Source organism: Ictalurus furcatus, chromosome 11 (genome assembly GCF_023375685.1).
Source record: "Ictalurus furcatus strain D&B chromosome 11, Billie_1.0, whole genome shotgun sequence".
Lineage (NCBI taxonomy): Eukaryota > Metazoa > Chordata > Actinopteri > Siluriformes > Ictaluridae > Ictalurus > Ictalurus furcatus.
The window spans coordinates 13,112,438-13,132,019 of record NC_071265.1 but is presented as its reverse complement, the minus strand read 5'-3'; the positions used below and the strand labels follow the sequence as shown (position 1 = coordinate 13,132,019).

Sequence of the window (19,582 nt, the reverse complement as noted above, 5' to 3'; positions counted from 1 at the left end):
TCCACCGTCTAATGTCGTTTACACAATCCTCAACTTTATTAAGCTGCTGTCTGTCATCTGGCTTTGCTGAAACATGCAGCTGTGTATCATCAGCATAACAGTGGAAGCTAATTCCATGTTTACAAATAATTTGACCCAGAGGTAGCATATATAAAGTAAAAATCAGTGGGCCTAAAACAGAACCCAGTGGAATACCACATTTAACCTCGGTAAGCGTGGAGAAGTCTCCATTTACATCTACGAACTGATAATGAACGGTCAAATAAGACCTGAGCCAGGAGAGGGCCGTCCCCTTAATGCCAACAACTTTTTCTTGTCTATCAAGGAGAATAGTATGATCTATAGTATCAAAAGCTGCACAAAGGTCAAGTAACACAAGCAAGGAGACACAATCCTGATCAGCCACCAGTAGTAGGTCATTTACTACTTTAACCAGTGCTGTCTCTGTGATGAGGTCTAAATCCTGACTGACACATTTCATGAATGTTGTTCCTATGCAGGTATGAACATAACTGCTGTGCTACAACCTTTTCTAAGATCTTGGAGAAAAAGGGGAGATTTGATATAGGTCTATAGCTGGAAAGTTGATGGGGTCAAGGTCAGGTTTTTTAATCAGGGGTAACTGCCAATTTAAATGATTTTGGCACATAGCCAGTGCTAAGGGAAGAAATTATTATATTTAGAAGGGGTTCAATTACTCCAGGACAAATCTGTTTAAAGAAACATGTAGGTAAGGGATCTAGTAAACAAGTTGATGATTTTGCTGAAGAGATTAATGAAGCTAGTTCAGTCTCTAATCTAATCTAATCGTTGACCAGATAATGCTATATTATCATCGACAGGGTTCGTTATAAAACTGTCTGGTTTTAATTTAATAGTCTGAATTTCACATCTAATATTTTAAACTTTAGCAATGAAAAAATTCATGAAATCTTCACTGCTATGTAGTGATTGTGTGCCTGTTTCTGTGGTGGTTTTATTCCTAGTTAATTTTGGTACAGTATTGAATAGATATCTCACTGTTTTTGTTTTCTTCTATTAACAAGGCGAGATAGACTTTTGTAGCATCACTTAGACACAAGGGCGTAACCATGGTATGGACATTGTGGGGGGGGGGGGGGGGGGGGGGTCCAACGAACTCGGCAGGAGGATATGCAAGTGAATGTAACATTAATGGTCAAAAACTGGAAATGACGTTAGCCTAGCCTACTTCGTGGGTGTGCAAATATCAAAAGTTAATTGATGTTCTTAACAAACCAAGCCATGCTATGATGCCTTCTATACCAAGCTAAGGTCACCTACTATTTATGTATCTAGTTACTGACTGTCTGAAAAAAGCTTGTATGTTCTGCTGCACTTTTCTATGTCTCCATTTGCACTCTACGCTGTCTCCATTTCTTACAGACTGAGCTGCTAAAATAAATCAACAAACTTGCATTGAGTATGGGCGCAACCAAGCGTACAATTGGAAGCGGGAGGCACACACCTATTTTCCTTAACAAACGGAAATATATTAAAAAGGAATAGACATAAATAAATAGAATAGATGAAAAGACAGATCTGTTGGCAGGGTTCATTAAAGGGTCCCCCTTTACTATATAGAAAATATTTTGTACTGTATATTGGAGGGGACGGATTGGTATTTCCTCAACATTGGGGGGGGACACAACCCCCCCCCCCCCAAAGAATGCGTGGTTACGCCCACGCTTAGACACTTTCTATAGTTCAGAAGGCTCTCTTTCCAAGCTGTTTGAAATATTACCAATTTGGTTTGGCACCATTTATGTTCTAATTGTCAAGTGGTCTTTACAAATGGTTTTAAGGTACGCGTTTGATCGTTATACCAGGGTGCTAGCCTTTTCTCTCTAATTATTTTTCTTTTGAGTGGAGCCACTGTATCTAGTGTGTAGCGGAGTGTTGACTCTAAGCATTCAGTTGCCTGATCGAGTTCCCTGGGATCAGACGGTGATCCAAGTCTAATTGATGACTCTGGGAGTTTATTGATGAAGCTCGGTGCAGTAGCTGATGTGAATGTACGTTTTACGCGGAAGCGAGGTGAGGTGCAAATATTATGATCAATACATATTTTAAATGAGATAAGATAATGGTCTGAGACAACTTCAGACTGTGGAAGTGTTACTATATTTTCTATATTTAATCCGTATGTTAGTATCAGGTCAAGAGTGTGACCACCATTATGAGTAGGTCCTATTATGTTCTGATTGAACCCTGTATCGAGAATGGACACAACCGCTGTTCTCAGAGGGTCTTCCAGGTTATCAAAATGAATATTAAAATCACCAATAATTAATGCTTTATCTACAGAAACAACCAGGTTTGAGATAAAATCTGCAAATTCACTAAGGAATTCAGTATATGTCCCTGGGGTCTATAAATAGTCATTAGAGGAATTGACTTATTTTTTGTGGCTCCATATGTTATACTGGTATAAAGAACTTCAAAAGAGGTGAATTTATGACTAGGTTTTTGTGTGACGCCTAGATTTTGACTATGGATGAGTGCAACACCTTGTCCTCTACCAGTTAAACGAGGCTGATGTATATAACTGTATCCAGCAGGACTAGCTTCAGTTAGTGCTATGTACTCATTAGGTTTAATCCAAGTTTCCGTTAAACACATTATATTAAATTCCTGATCAGTAATGATTTTGTTAACAATAAGTGCCTTAGACGTAAAAGATCTAATAGTAGACGTAAAAGATCTAATAGTCCTAGCTTCAGATCAAAGGTGCTGGCTGTGCATTCGGTATGATCTAATTTTATGTTAGTTAGGTTACTAAAACAAATGTACTACAAGTGCTAAACTATTACTTGAACATTGATTATGAAAAATGTTGTTATTTTTGGAAATTGTACTTACGGCAGGTAGTCAACAACCTAGGATGCTCCCAGAACAGATTCCAGCTATTAACAAAGTGCAGATTCTGTTCATTACACCAAGATATTAACCAGTCATTCAAAGCGAAAAGTCTACTGAACCTTTCAACTCCACGTCTGTACGTGGGGAGAGGTCTAGAGACAATGATCTTCATAGTGGGCGATGTGTCTCGATCAGGCTGCCGAAGTCCCTCTTCAGGACTTCTGTCTGCCGCAGCCTGATGTCATTCACCCCCGCATGCAGCACAACCACTTCACTGCTCTCATCCTTCTTCAGGATCGTGGGTACCTGCACAGCAACATCAAGGACACGAGCACCAGAGAAACAGTGTGTGCACACCTCACCTTTAGATGATGCGACTCGGACATTCTGCACAATGGAGTCTCCGATGATCACAGCGTTTGGTTTGGTCTCACAGAAAGGGGCGAAGGAGTTCCTGGTTGAGATCTCGAAGACTGGGGCTGGTGGAGGGGGAGAGGTCCTTGCCCGGGGTCTGGCCTGCGCCTTCCACTGCTGGTGCACCCAAAGTCCGTGGTGTGTCAGTGACGGAGACCTGGGCTGGATACGTCTTGGGTGCACGGTCCCTGCACAGAGAAACAGACGGCCTAGAGGGGCTGGGAGTGGTAGTACCGCGCTGCGTGCATACCTTAGTTTTGTAGGCGACAGCACAAGATGTTTCCAGCACGGTTCTTCACTCGTGCAGCTCGGCCTGCTTTTCTCCACGGTCTCCAATTCCAATAGCACCATGTGCAGCTCGAGCGAGTCCTCATCTGCACTCAGAAGTGGAGAACTGACATATTCACCTTTAAAACAACAGTAAATGAGATAAATGTGAAATGTAAACAAGGCTAGTGTTAAGGTGATGCTAGCAGGTTACAAGTTTTGTAGCGGATGTTTGTAAGATACAATGAAAACTTAGCAAAAGCGCAACATTATGATTGTTTTTTATCTAAAATAGTATCGATGATATATGTAAATATTATAAAAGTAAAAAAAATATATATTTTTAAAGTACAGAGATTTAGAAAAGATAGGGTCACCTTGAGGGACACTGCTTCCTGTGACACTATTTCCTGAGACACCAAATGTGATGCACACACTAACAAATCAGATCCTGTTACTCTATAATGCCTGAGTGGACAATGCCACTAAGCAGGCAGCGATGGCTCCAGATTCAGATAAGGCCTGCGCACCACTGTGTAATAAGCTAACAACTCCCAGTTTACAGCTTTCAGATCTCCAATCATGGGCTACAGCAGAGGAAAAAGCAGTGTGGCGAAAAGCGGGCTGTTCTGTCATTGATGGTATCTGTTGGTGCTCACAAGGCCGCCCTTGTCTCCCAAAATGCATGTTCCCATATTATGCAAAGTTGACGCATGGGAGAGACCATGCATCAAAAGGGGGAATGATAGATAAACCAATGTTATCGCAACTATTTACTCTAAAAAAAAAAAAATTTTTTAAATTGTTAAGTGTTTGCGCAACTCATATTGTGGGTTGAGGTTTGAAGGTAGAGAAGGCTCCAGACAAACCTAGTGAAGGAAAGAAATTCTGTTTGGTTATGGTAGACATGTTCTCTAAATGGGTGGAAGCATTCCCTATGTTCCAACAGAACTTAGACACGGTAGCAAGGCATTGCTTAGAGAAGTAATTCCTAGATGGGGAATCCTCACAAAATCTCCAGTGACAGTGGCACACCTTTTGTGAGCCATGCCCTTAAACAAGTGGGTGAATATTTGGGTATTCACTTAAGCAGCACTGTACAGATCATCCAGCTAGTGGTGGGGAGGTAGAGAGAGAAAATGGGACACTAAAAAACAAATTGGGCAAATGCTGTTCTGAAACAGGCTCAGGGTGGACAAAGGTTTTTCCCATAGTTTTGATGCAGATGCACATGAAGGAAAGACCTACGTATGGGCTTAGCCCCTTTGAGATACTGTTTGGGTGACCTCCACACAGGAATTGGGCCTGTGACAGTTCTTCTTCCCTATGCAGCAACATGTGATGATGCTATGTTAAGTTAGTGTGCAACTCTGTCCTCTGCTCTGCACTCTATCCACAAGCAGGTAAAGGCAGCGCTGCCAGCTCCAGCCACGGGTTTGCTGCATGATCTGAAGCCTGGAGAGTGGGTAGTGATCAAGGACTTCCTCAGGGCCAAGTGGAACCAACCGCGGTGGTCTGGGCTATTCCAGGTCCTCTTCGTCACTCACTCAGCGGTGAAAGACAACCAGAGAGCCACGTGGGTGCATGCGAGCCATTGTAGGAGAATGCCAGAGCTGAGCAGTGAGCTTGAGACTTTGACAGGAGGACTAGGAAGTGATTCTCTATTAAGAGGCCTAACATTCACAAGCGATGAAATGCATACACACCCACACACGACACACTGCACTCAAACATACATTCTCACACCAGTTCCTCATGGTTACACAACAAGACACCAAGTGGTATCTAGAAGCCTGCAAAATCACGAACACACAGTTTTTGGAGAAAATGTTGACGACAGGGAAAATGTATTCTTAGGAGGACTGAACTTCATTGGTGTGTATTATATAGCCATGTGGCCAGGACAGAGGAGGCAGGTTTAGATGACATTTGCTACCTCACCTCTTACGCCCCAAAGCTCCCTGACCACAGATTACTGTTGCAGACTAGACACAAATTATTAGATGTTGACCTGCACATCCACTCACACATATAAATCTATTCCTAATCATGCACCCTTATCCTGGTATACGTGATATCTGTTAGTAAGCCCTGTCACAAAAATAAACTCATCACTAGGACCGTTCCCGACAACGCTGGGGCTCCAGGGGTAGACCCTTAAGCTGGAAAGATAAACCAGAGTGCGATATTGGAGGTTATTGGGTGGAAGACTTATTGATCAACTATGCCAATCACATCGTTGCGGCAGAAAAAGTGCATGACGCACACACTTTTACCCAAATTTGGTATTTAGCTGATCGTGGCTAATTCCCTAAGGCGACGTGATTTCTGTGGGTCCCACATAAGCCCACAAAGTTGTTTAGTAGACTATTGCTGCAGATTGGACAACAATTAGTAGTTAAAAGCCTGTATGCCAAGGTATTGGCCGCCTCTTAAACCGTTCTGTATCGCCTTTGGTCATAAGAATCATTGCCAACAGTGCTACCCACATAATGTAACACGTCCCCTCGTCACGCCGACACATAATGGTTATTCTATCATTGAACATATATATAGTACATGTTTAGCTCAAGCGCCTCAGAGCACTCTCATTCTTCTATCCTGCTTTCTTCTATCCTGCATTCTTCTATCCTGCATTCATCCTTCTGTAATAAAGAGAGGGCGAGTCTGCGAGTGTTGTCTAATTTCCACGACACTGCATTATTTTCTCTGTCGGCAAAGTTTACTAAATATGATATTTACTACGTTTAAAAGTACATTTCACATAAAATTCATAAGACTGGAATCACCAACTGCTAATGTTATTGGGATTTAAGTTAGTAAAGACGGTTATAATAAGCAACATACCTGTCTTTATGTTTTCTTTCAGTATGTCATTAGAAATATGAAGTCATGCCAGTCACATAAGTAATCATTGTTTTGCAAAACTTGCAGTATGCAGAATGTTTCTTTTTACTGGATGTCTTGCAGACTAATTATTTCTGACTTTCGTAAGCAAAACAAAGTAGTACTGACTTTGAAGACATTCTTCCTAGTCATGCAGTGCCTTGGAATCGACCCTTGGAATTTCCAGACCTGTGAAAATGGAGAGAATGGCTGTAATTTCTAAATGGATAATGCAGAATTTTAGCTTGAATTAAAGATGAAAGTCTACACTTTAATCACATATTGATTGCATCATTTAAAATCCATTGTGGTGGTGCACAGAGGCAAATTCATGAAAATTGTGTCAATGTCCAAATACTTATAGACCTAACTGTATATCCACCATTAAGATAGTCCTATACTGGCATGGCCTGAAAAGCTGTTGTGCAAGAAAGAAGAACAACAAAAATTTAACTGTTTGGTCATAATGATCAGTGCCATAATGTTGTCAGTAATGATCATGCACTGACCAAACAAACTTTGTGGTAAATTAAAATGTATTCAATTTACTGATATAATTTCTACATTGTAATATTAAGATTTAGTGAATTTTGTAAGTAAAAAAAATTAATATATATACATTTTATTCATGTAATATTATATATTTAGTCATACTATTTATATTATTTATAGTCACTGCACATAAACCTAGAAATTCTAAGTAAATTCTAATCTAAAAGTATAGCGTGTTTGAATCCATGTATGCGCCCTTAAACAAAACAAGTTCCCCGCTTAACTTTGAATCAGAGACAGTTGGGTATGGGGGACCAAACCTGCAGAAATTTTATAGATAGATAGATAAATAGATAGATAGATAGATAAATATAATAATAGAAAAATAAATAAAGAAATAAAATGACTTGATAAAACAAATAATTAATTTTTAATTAAATTTAATGCTAATTAAATTTTTGTATGGCTTATTTCCTTCATTTAGGCCTATTATTTTCTGTATTTATTTTTTATTTGTTTTAAGTGTTATTTATTTATTCTTTTATTTTTCCATTTATTTTATATTTATTTATTTATGCGTTCATTTATTTTTATATTTATTTATTCCTGCATGTATTTATTTCCATATTTATTTATTTATACATTTATTTATTTTTGCTCCTGTGAATCATTGGTTGAGAGCTCATGTGTAAGCATCAGGTCTAAATTAAGCAATAGAAATCAGAGTTTTCAAAGAAAATGGCGGCAAGTAGCAATGCACTGTACAAATTGCTATGGGGTGTGGCAGATCAACTGGAGAGTTGTACGTTTTATCTCCTACCAGAGCATCCAATTCAGCATCCTCCAACATTGAGAACAGGTCACTTACTCTAAGAGAATACATCACATACTCATTATTAACCACACAACACAGACATAAATGAACATTAATAAATTTGAAAGCTAAAAAGGCTTTAAGGCTACTAGGAGCTGCTTACCTTACACCATGCTGTGCCATCCTATTCCAGATAGTTCTTTCACATACACCAAATAACTTTGCAAAGTTTCCAGCAGTTGGCAATGAGAGATAACTTTCAATAGTACTTATTTACAAGTAAATAAGATTTTTTGTTTATTTAAAATAAAATCCACAAACTGAGTGTTACAAATATAAACTTCAGACTGAAACTTTACACAACTGTTATATATATATTTTATATATATATATATATATATATATATATATATATATATATATATATATATATAAACAGTGTGTGTGTGTAATACTAAAATAAATAAATGAAATGAATGTAATTATTTGATAAAATAATAAATAAATTATATATATATAATTTTATTTTATTTATTTATATCATATATATGTATCTATGCATTATTTTTTATTGATGCACAAAAAGCACTGAATTAAACTACAGTCCTAAATTAATAATAAGAACTCACTTTCACTGCACCTTGTTGTTTCTGTTACTCACTGTCTTTAGGCATATTGTTTTACTTGTGTTTACTTCTGATCATAGTGTTTTAATTAGACATTACAGATAGACTTACTCTGTGTATCAGCGGTTCTACACAGTGAGTGAGGAGCAACGAGGCTTCATTACTAACACATCACTTCCTTTATAATAAACGACAGAATTTACACTGCAAGCGCACAAATACAACATATAATGACAATAAACTGGAATTAAATTAAACCTTTTAAGCAACTCACACCAGTTTTCCCTGCCCCTTACACACAGTGGAGCATTTTGAATATAAACAAGTTTGTGCTCATGTGTCACTGTTGGATCGCCTAGGTGCTTAATGTAAAATGAACCCCTGCCTTAGAGGACTTTCTTCCTTACTCACTTGACAAATTCGCCTCCATCTGATGGTGACTGAGGTCATATTGGGAAGAAAAAGTAATGGTGATATAAACAGTAAAGTGAAGAAAACAATTGTCGGTGACTCTATTTGTCTGCTAAAGCTAGCGGCGTCGCATTACGTGTGTATGATATCATGCACACTCGACTAGGAAGCGGCTTATATTTCCGGTTAGTAAAAAAAACCCGCTAGTGTTCTATTTGAGATGATACTACCTTTCTAAAATTCATACACTAGACAGTAAAGTACATAGTGTAAGTATGTCATGAAATTAAGGAAAAAAGTAATATAAAAATTAATTTAGGATTACATTTAATTAAAAATGAATTATATTTGTTTTATCAAATATAAGTCATTTATTCCGTTATTTCTTTTCTTCTTATTTATTTATTTATAAATAATTTCTGCAGGTTTGGTCCTTCATACCATGGCACTGCAGACACTAAACTGAACTAATGATGTGTCGTTCATGAAAGATTTGTTCATTTTGAATTAATCTTTAATATGACTCGGGAACAACGAATTTCTCAGGAAGTGATTCATTCATTTTTGACTGTGTATGCGCTGCAACATCCCATAGGTTCTTTACCGGAAATAGAAATGATTAGTTCATCTCTTGAGTCTTCGTGTTCGAGTCTTTCGTTCTTCCTGTGACCGACCCATAGGCAATGCACCATGCGATACTGGAAACAGAAATAATTAGTTCATCTCTCAAGTCTTCGGGTTTGAGTCGTTTGTTCATCACGTCACAGCCCCACAGCATTCAGCCATGGGATGAAAGAAGACTCGAACCCGAAGACAGGTGAACTAATCATTTCTGTTTCCAGGGGAACAGACGTGACAAATGTTGTGTGACAAAAGAACGAACGAAACAACTCAGATCGGGAAGTAAGGTGAACTAACAAACTGCACAGCCTGAAGACACAGCTAAGCTATTAATTAATCATTTCTGTTTCTCATAATTTGGCCTTGGGTTCATTAGCATACAGCTTCTTTTTTATTCCAAATGTGATCAACGTTTGTGTAAGCACTAGGTGTGTTGGGGAATTTAACATGTAACATTTTTATTATATTCTGCTAAAATGAACTAAGTGAACGAAATTACTAATAAAAGATTCGTTAATTTTGCTGAACGAGATTCACAGATCCAAGTCAGTAAACTTATCCGAACTTCCAATCACTAAACTGAACCGAACTGACGGATGAACTGGAGAGAGAAAGAGATGTCCACTGTAAAGCCCGCCTCCCGAAAAAAACTGATAGGTTAGTTAGCACAGAGAGACCAATCAGGACGCGCGCTGTGCACTCTCTCACCATGTCTGTCACTCGCTCTCTCGATTTCTCCAGAGCCCGTCTACCATTAGAAATGACCGCTTTTTGACGTTCGCTCTCTCACTCAAAAAAAAAACAAAAAAAACAACAAAGGTTTCCGGGATATTGTATATAATTTAGGAAGCCGCTATTAAAATCCTTACATAGGCTATCTCCCTTTCTAATCTTTGTATACCCGTTGTTTAACCTGCGACAACGGGTTAACAACATGGTTAACAACCCCTGGTGGAGGTTGCTCGGAGTGCTTTACCGATGTCGGTGACGTAATCTCAGTGTGACAATTCTGCGTGCGTTCTACGTCAAAATTATGTGCGCTCTTGCAGAGTCACTCCGTGTATTTCGAGTGTAAACAAGAGGTTAGAAGAACAATCTAGAACTTGATGCGAGTTATTCTTATGCGAAGTTTAGTTAATAATTATTGTACGGAGAAACTTGTGTATATACATAGTACCCATTCTGGCACCATTGAACATTCCAGTGTATCAAAGACGTTTTAATACAGTAACCTCTGAGACTATGAGCTAGTTAGCTAGCTAACATTAGCTACTAAAGGGTTTTATTATTATTATTATTATTATTATTATTATAGGTTACGCCAGAGGCTACAACTGAACGACCAGGCTTTGAAAAGCTTCAAGCCTGGAGTCCTTGGAATGTGAGTATTGTGTTTCAGCTATTTGTTTGTTTGGTATAAATGCAAATAGATTCATTACTGTTAACAGAGTGGTGTTAATATTGGCCAGCAGGCTATGTTAGCATTTATTCTCCAACAACTTTTATTATCTTTAGAAACTAAGTGTTAGACACATCGATAACTGATTTGAGATATGAAAGATGGTACTTAAAGCAGAATGTCAAAGAAAAACACGCTATATCGTAACCGAACATGCATTAGCCAAATGCCTGGGTATTTGGGTAAGTAACTAGCAAACTGAAGTTGAAACAGTTAGTGAAACTACATATGGAGTTATGTTTCGCTGTCTGTATTTTAGAATATATTTGTCGAGGTATTTAGCCAAAAGGCTAGTAACCCTGCTTAAACGTAACTGGTTGCTAGCTGATGGTACTTTTACCAACATCACATGTGGTGAAACTGTTTGAAAAACATTAGCCCCAAAGCGCAAACTCCGGTCTTTAAGCCAAGGGTTCTTGTATTTATTTGGCCACTGACCCCATTTTAATGGACCAGAAGTTCTCTCAGTGTATTATTGTAAATAAGGATGTCACGATACCAAAAATCTAGTAGTCGGTACCAATACCACCAAAAGTACACGATACTCGATACCAAAGTCGATACCACGGTGTGGTATAAAAATAAAATAAAAAAATCCTCCTGGAGGACATCCTCCTCTGGCTGATACTGGCAAAGAGAGAGAGAGAGGGGGGTATTTTAGTTATCAAACCCTGTCTGATAATGAGTGGACGTGCACTCCTAAAGTGGACCCACGCACGCACGCACTCACGTATGCACACATACGCGTGTGCGCGCACACCCACCCACCCACCTTATACTCTGAATGCAAGCATTAATTTAAATTCACTGATATGGTGGCGGACCAAAAAGATTTATTAAAAGCATGAACATTTGAATAATTATTAGTGACATTAGGCTACATTTAGCTGACAGGACACAGGCTGAATGGCGATGCATGGTGGTCCATTAGGAGGTAGTTTATAACACTGCAGCATGTTAGCCTCATTAACAATTAACAGGCTATCGCTAACATTACATGGAGCATAACGTTAGCTGGTTTCACGGCCACAATGCCAACTGCTTCAAACAAATATAATATAGGACCGTCTTTCAGTTGCTTCACCAAATTCCAGGTGTTTCCTCGCTTTGTATGAAATGAACGATAGCATCGGTTGCACACCGGAAACCGATACTAGCTTTCCTCTCTTTTTCTCTCAGTGAGTCGGGGTGGAACTAAACTTGTTAAGCTAAGTTAATCTTTTGTAGTTTTTCCCATGTGCTTGTAGGCCGACTAAAACACTTGCGCCTATTTGCTGCCCCCTTCAGGTCCGGAAGAATCGCAACCACGGTACTTTCGTTACAATCGGTAAAAATGGAAATGCCGAAAAACAAGTACCGTCACATTTTAAGAATGTTGGTACCGAAGTATCTGTTCTCGTGACATCCCTAATTGTAAATAATTGCATAATCCACAGAATGCTAGGTACAATGGATATTAAAATTGCAGGTTTTTGTTATGTTTAAATATAAATAAATAAATGAAACCAAGATAAATTGTCATATTTTTCCACCTTTAAGGTGACATAGCAGCCAACAAAACAAATAGAAATTGCCAAATCAGGATGTGCTAAGTTGGTAGACTCTTACCCAAAAAGACTGAGTGCAGTATTCTGAGCAAAATGTGTTTTAACACAGTATTAGTTAAGAGGTGTGCACACTTCCAGTCCCTCTGAAACTATTGGAATAGCAAGGCTAATTCATTTATTTTTGCTGTAGGTTGAATAAATTTCAGTTTGAGATCAAAATATGGGTATGAGCAGAGAGTTTAGAATTTATTTTGGTATTTATATGTAGATGTGTTAAATGACATAGAACATGGCACATTTTGTATCAGACCACCCAATTTGTAGGTGAGCAAAAAAAATATTGGAACTGGGGTTCCTTGTTACCTAGGTGTGTCCTGTGAGATTGATTGTTGAAACAATAAACAACTCTGAACATCTACTCTTGGTTATAGCCTTCAGTTTCACATGTGAAGACTGCATTTGATGTTAAAAAGGATAAGCCAACATCGGGGTTTTATGTTGTCAGGGGGCATAGGTGCTGTCTGGGTTCTGGGGGGGTGTTGGTGGTTGGGGGGTTTGAAATTATTAGAAAAGAGAATTTTTTTCACATTGCTTTCAACCATTATCCTTATCATATTTGTGAAAGAAAGCTGGCAACACTTATTGTACTTGTAGTCAAAAGTCTATTCAGTCTCTCCAGGATGTTGCCATTGTGCGATCGCAGAAATTAACACGAAATCAATCAAACTCTTCAATATTCAGTGACGCTTGCAATTTTTCAAAGTTACAGCAGATTTGGGTCAATATGTGTCATGTGGTGTATCACAACACACATTCAGCCAAAACCCTTTTCGATTCACGTGTGTCAAACATGAGTACAGCTAAAAGGTCTCATTTACCAACAAACATCATTGTGAAATGGTGTAAAACAATTTCACCAATTCACGTAGTATTCCACACAAAAAACTCTGCGAATTGCATCACAATTTTTGAAAAAAGACTGCAAAATCAAGTATTTTTGGCTACAGAAAAAAACTTAGACAATCCATACAGGATTTCGTTGTTTATTTCACCAAATAATATGTTTGAGATTTAATGAAGATGTACGTGGATTACCTTAACTTCTACACATAGGAAGAATAAACATGTTGAAATACATGTGTAATTATTTTGAAAATGTAGCCAAAGGACATAACTTGGACATAGAGATTTTCTTGATTTATGTCAACATGTATTTATTTATTTATTTTTTAAGTGGTCAACACCTATTTTACATAATAATTATATGGAGTAGACTGGTTTCAAAAATGCCATGAGCTTCTTTTGGGACATGCTCAAGTACATTTTGGAACAGCATTTTTTATATGAAAAACCACTTTATCCAGAAGTTACATGTGAACACAGCCTAACATTTGTTTAGCTACCAAGCCATGTTAGATACTAATGTTAGTTCAGTTGAGATCTTTATGTAACGTCAACTAATTCGCTTCACTGGTTAACATAACTTAATTCAGTACATGAATATCTATGTAAGTTAGCTAAGTAGCAATTTCTTTAGCTGTAAAATAAGCTACATTAGCTTTTGATATTGTTAACATCCACAAGAATTACTAACAAAAAAACTTTATTCATCATTTATTTTATTGTTGAGGTTTACCTTATCAATGGTTTACAACTTGCTTATCCAAGGTGATTGTTATAACTACCATCCTGAGTTGAATGTACAGAGAAATATTTAATCAACTGTTCGATTAGCTTGATAATTAGCTTGATCAGCATCTGCCACACAAAAAGCCATCCAAATACTGATTGTTGATTGGCAGGTCATTCCTGTTGCCAGCTTACCTTTCCATTTGAGTTCAAGCCACCTCTGTTTTTTGTTTTGTTTTTTGTCAGTGCATAGAACACTTTGTTGATTTTACATTCATTCTGATATGTTGCCGAAATGCATTTTTACGTTCATTCGGCTTAAGATGCGCCGTAAAAAGCCTTTCTATAGTAGGGAAACCCCTGAACATGAAAATCAGAGAGCTGCTATAGGAGAAAAGCAAGCCATTTTGAAGTTGAGAAAAGAGGGGCAAATCAATCACAGGCATTTCACAAACATTGGGCATAGCCAATGCAACAATTTGGAGTGTCCTGAAAAAGAAATCACTGGTGTACTAACAACCAGGCATGGAACAGGTCAGCCAAGGAAAACAACAAATGACAAACATTGTGAGATCTCTGAAGAGTTAGTGACATCAGCATCAACCTCCATTGGGTAGGGTTGACCGTATCACAATCCACCTTTTGAAGAAAACTTTGAGAGCAGAAAAATAGAGGCCATACCACAAGATGCAAACCACTCATCAGTAGTAAGAATCAGAAGGCCAGATTGGAATTTGCAAAGAAATATAGAGAGTCACAAAAGTTCTGGAACCAAGATGAACCTCTACCAAAGTGGTGGAAAGCCAACATGTGGAGAAAGGAAAGATCTGCTCCAGATCAAAAACTTACAAGCTCATCTGTGTAAACATGGTGGGGGTATTGTCATGGCTTGGGCTTGCATGTCTGCTTCTGGAACAGGTCACTAATCTTTATTGATGATGTAACTCATGATGGTAGCAGCAGAATGAATTCTGCAGTGAATGAGTGAGGCTGCAGTAAAAGACTGGAAAAGCATCACAAAAGAAAAAATCAACAATTTGGTTGTGTTAGTGAGTCACAGGCTTGATGCAGTTATTGCAAGCAGGAGATATGCAATCAAATATTAAGTGTTATTTAAGACTCATCTTTTCCTATACTTCTGCGCGCCTAATAATTGGGTGGTCTGATACAAAAATGTTCTATGTTTTATGTTGTTCAACACATCTAGACGGAAATACAAGCTGAAATCCTAAACTGATATTCATCTTTTGATCTCATACCCAAATGTGTTTGGTGTACAGCACAAACAATTGAATTGGTCTTGACATTCCAATAGTTTTGGAGGGGACTGTATACATCTCGGTATCTATTGTAAGTTGTTTCTTTTTCTTTTTCCCCAATTTTCTTCAATTTTACTTGACTTTGGTTGCTATATCACATTTATGGTGGAAAAAGATCTGACATGATTTATCTTGGTTTAATTTTTTATATCACCTCAACTTGTGATTTTAACCAGGGTGGGTAGACTTTTTATATCCACTGTAACTATAATTTTTTTTTATCAATCCTAACTAGAGCTGCAACAACTAATCAATAATAATCGATTATGAAAATCGTTGTGAACGAAACTAATTATTGATTAGTTGGCCTGCGCGGGGGAGATTTACTCATTACGTTACTTCTGTTCAGAAAACACGCTTCGGAGAATAAATACTAAAGTTGTTTCCCAAATGAAGTACTGTACACTTGCACTGTGTACTCTACAGTCTAGTGTGTGGATTTTAGAAAGGTAATCTCTCAAATATAACACGTGTTTTTTTTTTTTTTTACTAACCGGAAGTATAAGCCACGACGGCGCATGATGTCATACGCACGCTAGCATTAGCAAACACCCAGATTCACGGACAATGACTTCCTTCAGTTTACTTTCTGTCAGCATTACCTTTTATTCCCAACATGACCTCAGTCACCAACAGACGGAGGCAAAATAGTCACGTGACTGAGGAAGAAAGTGTGTAACCTCCAAGTCTTCTAAGGGGAGCATTTTAAACACCGTGGAAATCAAACTGATGCACGAGGACAAACTTATGTTTATATCCGAAATGCTCCACCGTGTGCAAGGGGCAGGGGAAACTGTTACAAGCTGCTTAAAAGGTTTAGTTTAATTTAAGTTTAGTGTCATTATATGCTGTATTTGCGCACTTGCGCAAATACATGTAAATTCTGTTGTTTATTATAACGGAAGTGATGTGTTAATAACGAGGCCGCGTTGCTGATCGTGCACGATGCAGACACGTGATGCAGAGTGTAGCGCGAGTAAGATCTGTAAGGTCTAATTAAAACACTATGATCAAAAATAAACACAAGTAAAATAATACTCCTAAAAGCAGTGAGTAACAAACCACAAGGTGCAGTGAAAGTGCGTTTTTATTATTAATGTAGGACTGTAGTTTAATTCGATGCTTTTTGTGCATCCATAAAAATAATGCATAAATACTATAAAATTTATATATATATATATATATATATAAGTGTCTCACAAAATTGAGTACACCCCTCACATTTTTGTAAATATTTGATTATAACTTTTCATGTGAGAACACTGAAGAAATGACACTTTGCTACAATGTAAGGTAGTGAGTGTACAGCTTGTGTAACAGTGTAAATTTGCTGTCCCCTCAAAATAAGTCAACACACAGCCATTAATGTCTAAACCGCTGGCAACAAAAGTGAGTACACCCCTAAGTGAAAATGTCCAAATTGGGCCCAATTAGCCATTTTCCCTCCCTGGTGTCAACTGCAAGATTTAAACTATTAGAAGTTTTATTAGCCGGTCAGTTATACCTTTGGTTGTTACTTTGACTGTTCCCCCAGTTCTGAGGCCCTGTAAGGCACCACCATGGACACTGTGAAGAAGGGAGAGAAAGATTGTGAGGAGGAAACACTACAGACTGCCTTTAAAAAGCTACGTGTGGATGCTGAAAGGTATCTTATTAATTCCGCTTTGTTTAAAATGTATTCTGAGTATAATAGTAAAACACGTCATGCATTTTTTTTACATTTAGGTTACAAATTCCAGAAATGTGAAAAAAAAATTTGGGTAAAATTGTAAATGTAGTTTTTTTTTTGTAAAACATTACTCCAATCAGGAATGGCTACAATGCATGCCATACACTGAATGTCTAAGTATTCATTTAACTGAATAAGCATAGACTATGCAAACTCAGCTTAACCAGAATGGGAGAATCATTCTTGGTAAAGTTTAACAGAAATTGTGCCAAAACCAGCAATCCTGGTTGGCATAACTGTTGGCAAGATAAACTAGGAATGTTTTCTAAGTAATAATAATAATAATAATAATAGACTAAAGAAAAAATCTCTGACTTAGAGAAAATATTGTGGGTTTTACTGTTTGTTTTGGAGAACTTTGTGGGGAGAGGGCTTGTAGAAAAAGAATATTTGTTCCAGTATATATGTTCTGCTCATTGAGCACCTGTATCTTGCTAGTTCTGTGGCTGCAGTGCGTGGGAGCGAGACTTTGGCACCCAGAGCCGGAACCCGACTCAGCACAGATGGAACGAAACCCAAAATCACTTCCCCTAAAGAGAACTGGCATGGGTAAGATACCTGCTATGTCATTTTTCTTGGCTCTCACATAAGGCTGTATCTGTCTACCTGTCTCTCTTAACTATATGCATAATGCCTGCTGTATAATACTTGTTTTTTTTGTCTCCAAATTAACTAAATTTAGTCCAGGTGGAGCCCCTGTTGGTTATTCTTAATCAATTCCCCCCATATTAAATTAGCTTTGTTTAAAAAAGAGTTTATATTGCTGCTCTTTTATCATATTGTCTTTCTGAACTCTAGTAATTGGGTTTCTGTTTTTGAGTAAATTACAAATAAATTAGTAAATACATGTTCCAGTCTATTTTACTGTGCGAAAAAGTATGTAAATACTGTAGTATCCTATGGCATACCATGAAATATAGTTATGTACATTTTTTAATGGATCCCATTACTTAATTTTGATATATTCATCTTTTGAAAAAAATTTAATAGGAGTAGCACACTGCAATATTTATTTTTTTTTTTCTCTTTTCTTTTCTTCTTAACATTTAGGTAGAAGCATTTGTCTTCCACTAGGCCAGCACATTTAATTTTATAAAATCCTTTTTACTGTGTTCCACATTTACATACAGATGCAGCCGAAAGTCCTCCAGGGGCTTAACAAGAAACCAGAGACGGAGAAGGTCCAAGTCTCCAATCCTACACCCGCCCAAATTCACCTACTGTAGCTCTAAAATGCAATTCAAACACAAGAGCCCCACAGAGCTGGAGGACACCAGCACCTCCCTGCTTGTTCCTGCTAAGAAGGAGCTTTTGTCCTCCCGTGCCCATTCACCCATCTTTGGTTCCATGGGTTATGACTCCAATATCACTTTGGAAAGCAAGATTTCCCCTCTGAACAGAGTGGCAACCTTTGGCAATGAGAACAACTCGGAGGGAAAGGATGAAAGGACCAACATTTCTTTAGAGGAGGCTCAAGCTCCAGCAGCTGACTTTAAATCTCTGTGCCAGCTCCAGGAGAATGGTGTGTGCCAGTGCACCAGCTGGCATGGCATGGAGGTCTACTCATTCACTGGCCTGCGTGATGTCATTTCTGAATGTGAAATGAAGCTGCCCAGCTCTTCAGATGCACCTCACAACACCAGAACAGTGAATGGATCATCAGTGTCCACGTCACCGCGCTCCTGCTCCGAACAGGCACGTGTGTATGTGGATGACATCACTATAGAAGATCTCTCGGGCTACATGGAGTATTATCTCTACATCCCTAAAAAGATGTCGCACATGGCTGAAATGATGTACACTTAAGCAAATAAAATAATTTTGAGGTACACAAAATTGGTTTAACAAAAAATCTGCAAGCCGATGCATATAGTACATGAGAAGATTAAAGATAAGCAGTGGGGCACATGTATTATAAAAGATGGGACTGTTTATTGAAAATGAGTAGGCATGAAGTTATTAGGCATGAAGTGGTAATGATTTCCAGGTCTTTTCCCCCTCTATTTTTCAGTGTTCCATTGTTCAATAGACTAACACTCGGTGAGATTTGTCTACTGTCTTTTTTTTCTTCTTTTCTTTCTGATTATTTTTCTGTTTCACATGCCATGCTGCCAAGGTTCTGTTGCAGGAATTTCAGGGTTTGATTTTATGTGGCATTTTTGCATATACCAATAATCATCATGATCGCCTTCTTTAAATTGTAATAAAACACTCTTGTTAAAGGAGGGTGTTGGTTATAGACATTTGTCTATTTTGCTTTTTGATTTACATTTCCAGTTTTCTGTTCCAGGAAGCAGGATTGAAAAAATTTGTGGAAAAAAAAAAGTTGAGCCAAATGTGCCTGCCAATATGCCTGTTCCAAAAAAAATAAAAAATTAAAAAATTCCACAAAGTTTTTATTAAAATCCAGGCTTATTTGAAATAGTCTCACTTAAAATAGCCATACAGGCCATTCAGCTTGTTAGTTATTGCATTGGATATAAAAAGT

At 37.9% G+C, this 19,582-nt stretch overlaps 1 protein-coding gene across 3 annotated transcripts; it reads left to right on the top strand.

Annotated features, from left to right (window-relative positions):
- Window positions 1-10,444: 10,444 nt before the first annotated feature.
- Window positions 10,445-19,335, top strand: oser1 (oxidative stress responsive serine-rich 1). Of its 3 annotated transcripts, XM_053635772.1 has the most exons (5): window positions 10,445-10,493; window positions 10,727-10,792; window positions 16,900-17,010; window positions 17,533-17,643; window positions 18,225-19,335. In XM_053635772.1, the coding sequence occupies exons 3-5, from the start codon at window positions 16,925-16,927 to the stop codon at window positions 18,898-18,900; spliced, it is 873 nt and encodes a 290-aa protein (XP_053491747.1). In that variant the 5' UTR covers window positions 10,445-10,493; window positions 10,727-10,792; window positions 16,900-16,924; the 3' UTR covers window positions 18,901-19,335. The 3 variants fall into 3 exon arrangements, with proteins under 3 accessions (XP_053491747.1, XP_053491749.1, XP_053491746.1); XM_053635774.1 differs by having other exon boundaries at window positions 10,450-10,792; window positions 18,215-19,335; XM_053635771.1 differs by having other exon boundaries at window positions 10,453-10,792.
- Window positions 19,336-19,582: the final 247 nt, after the last annotated feature.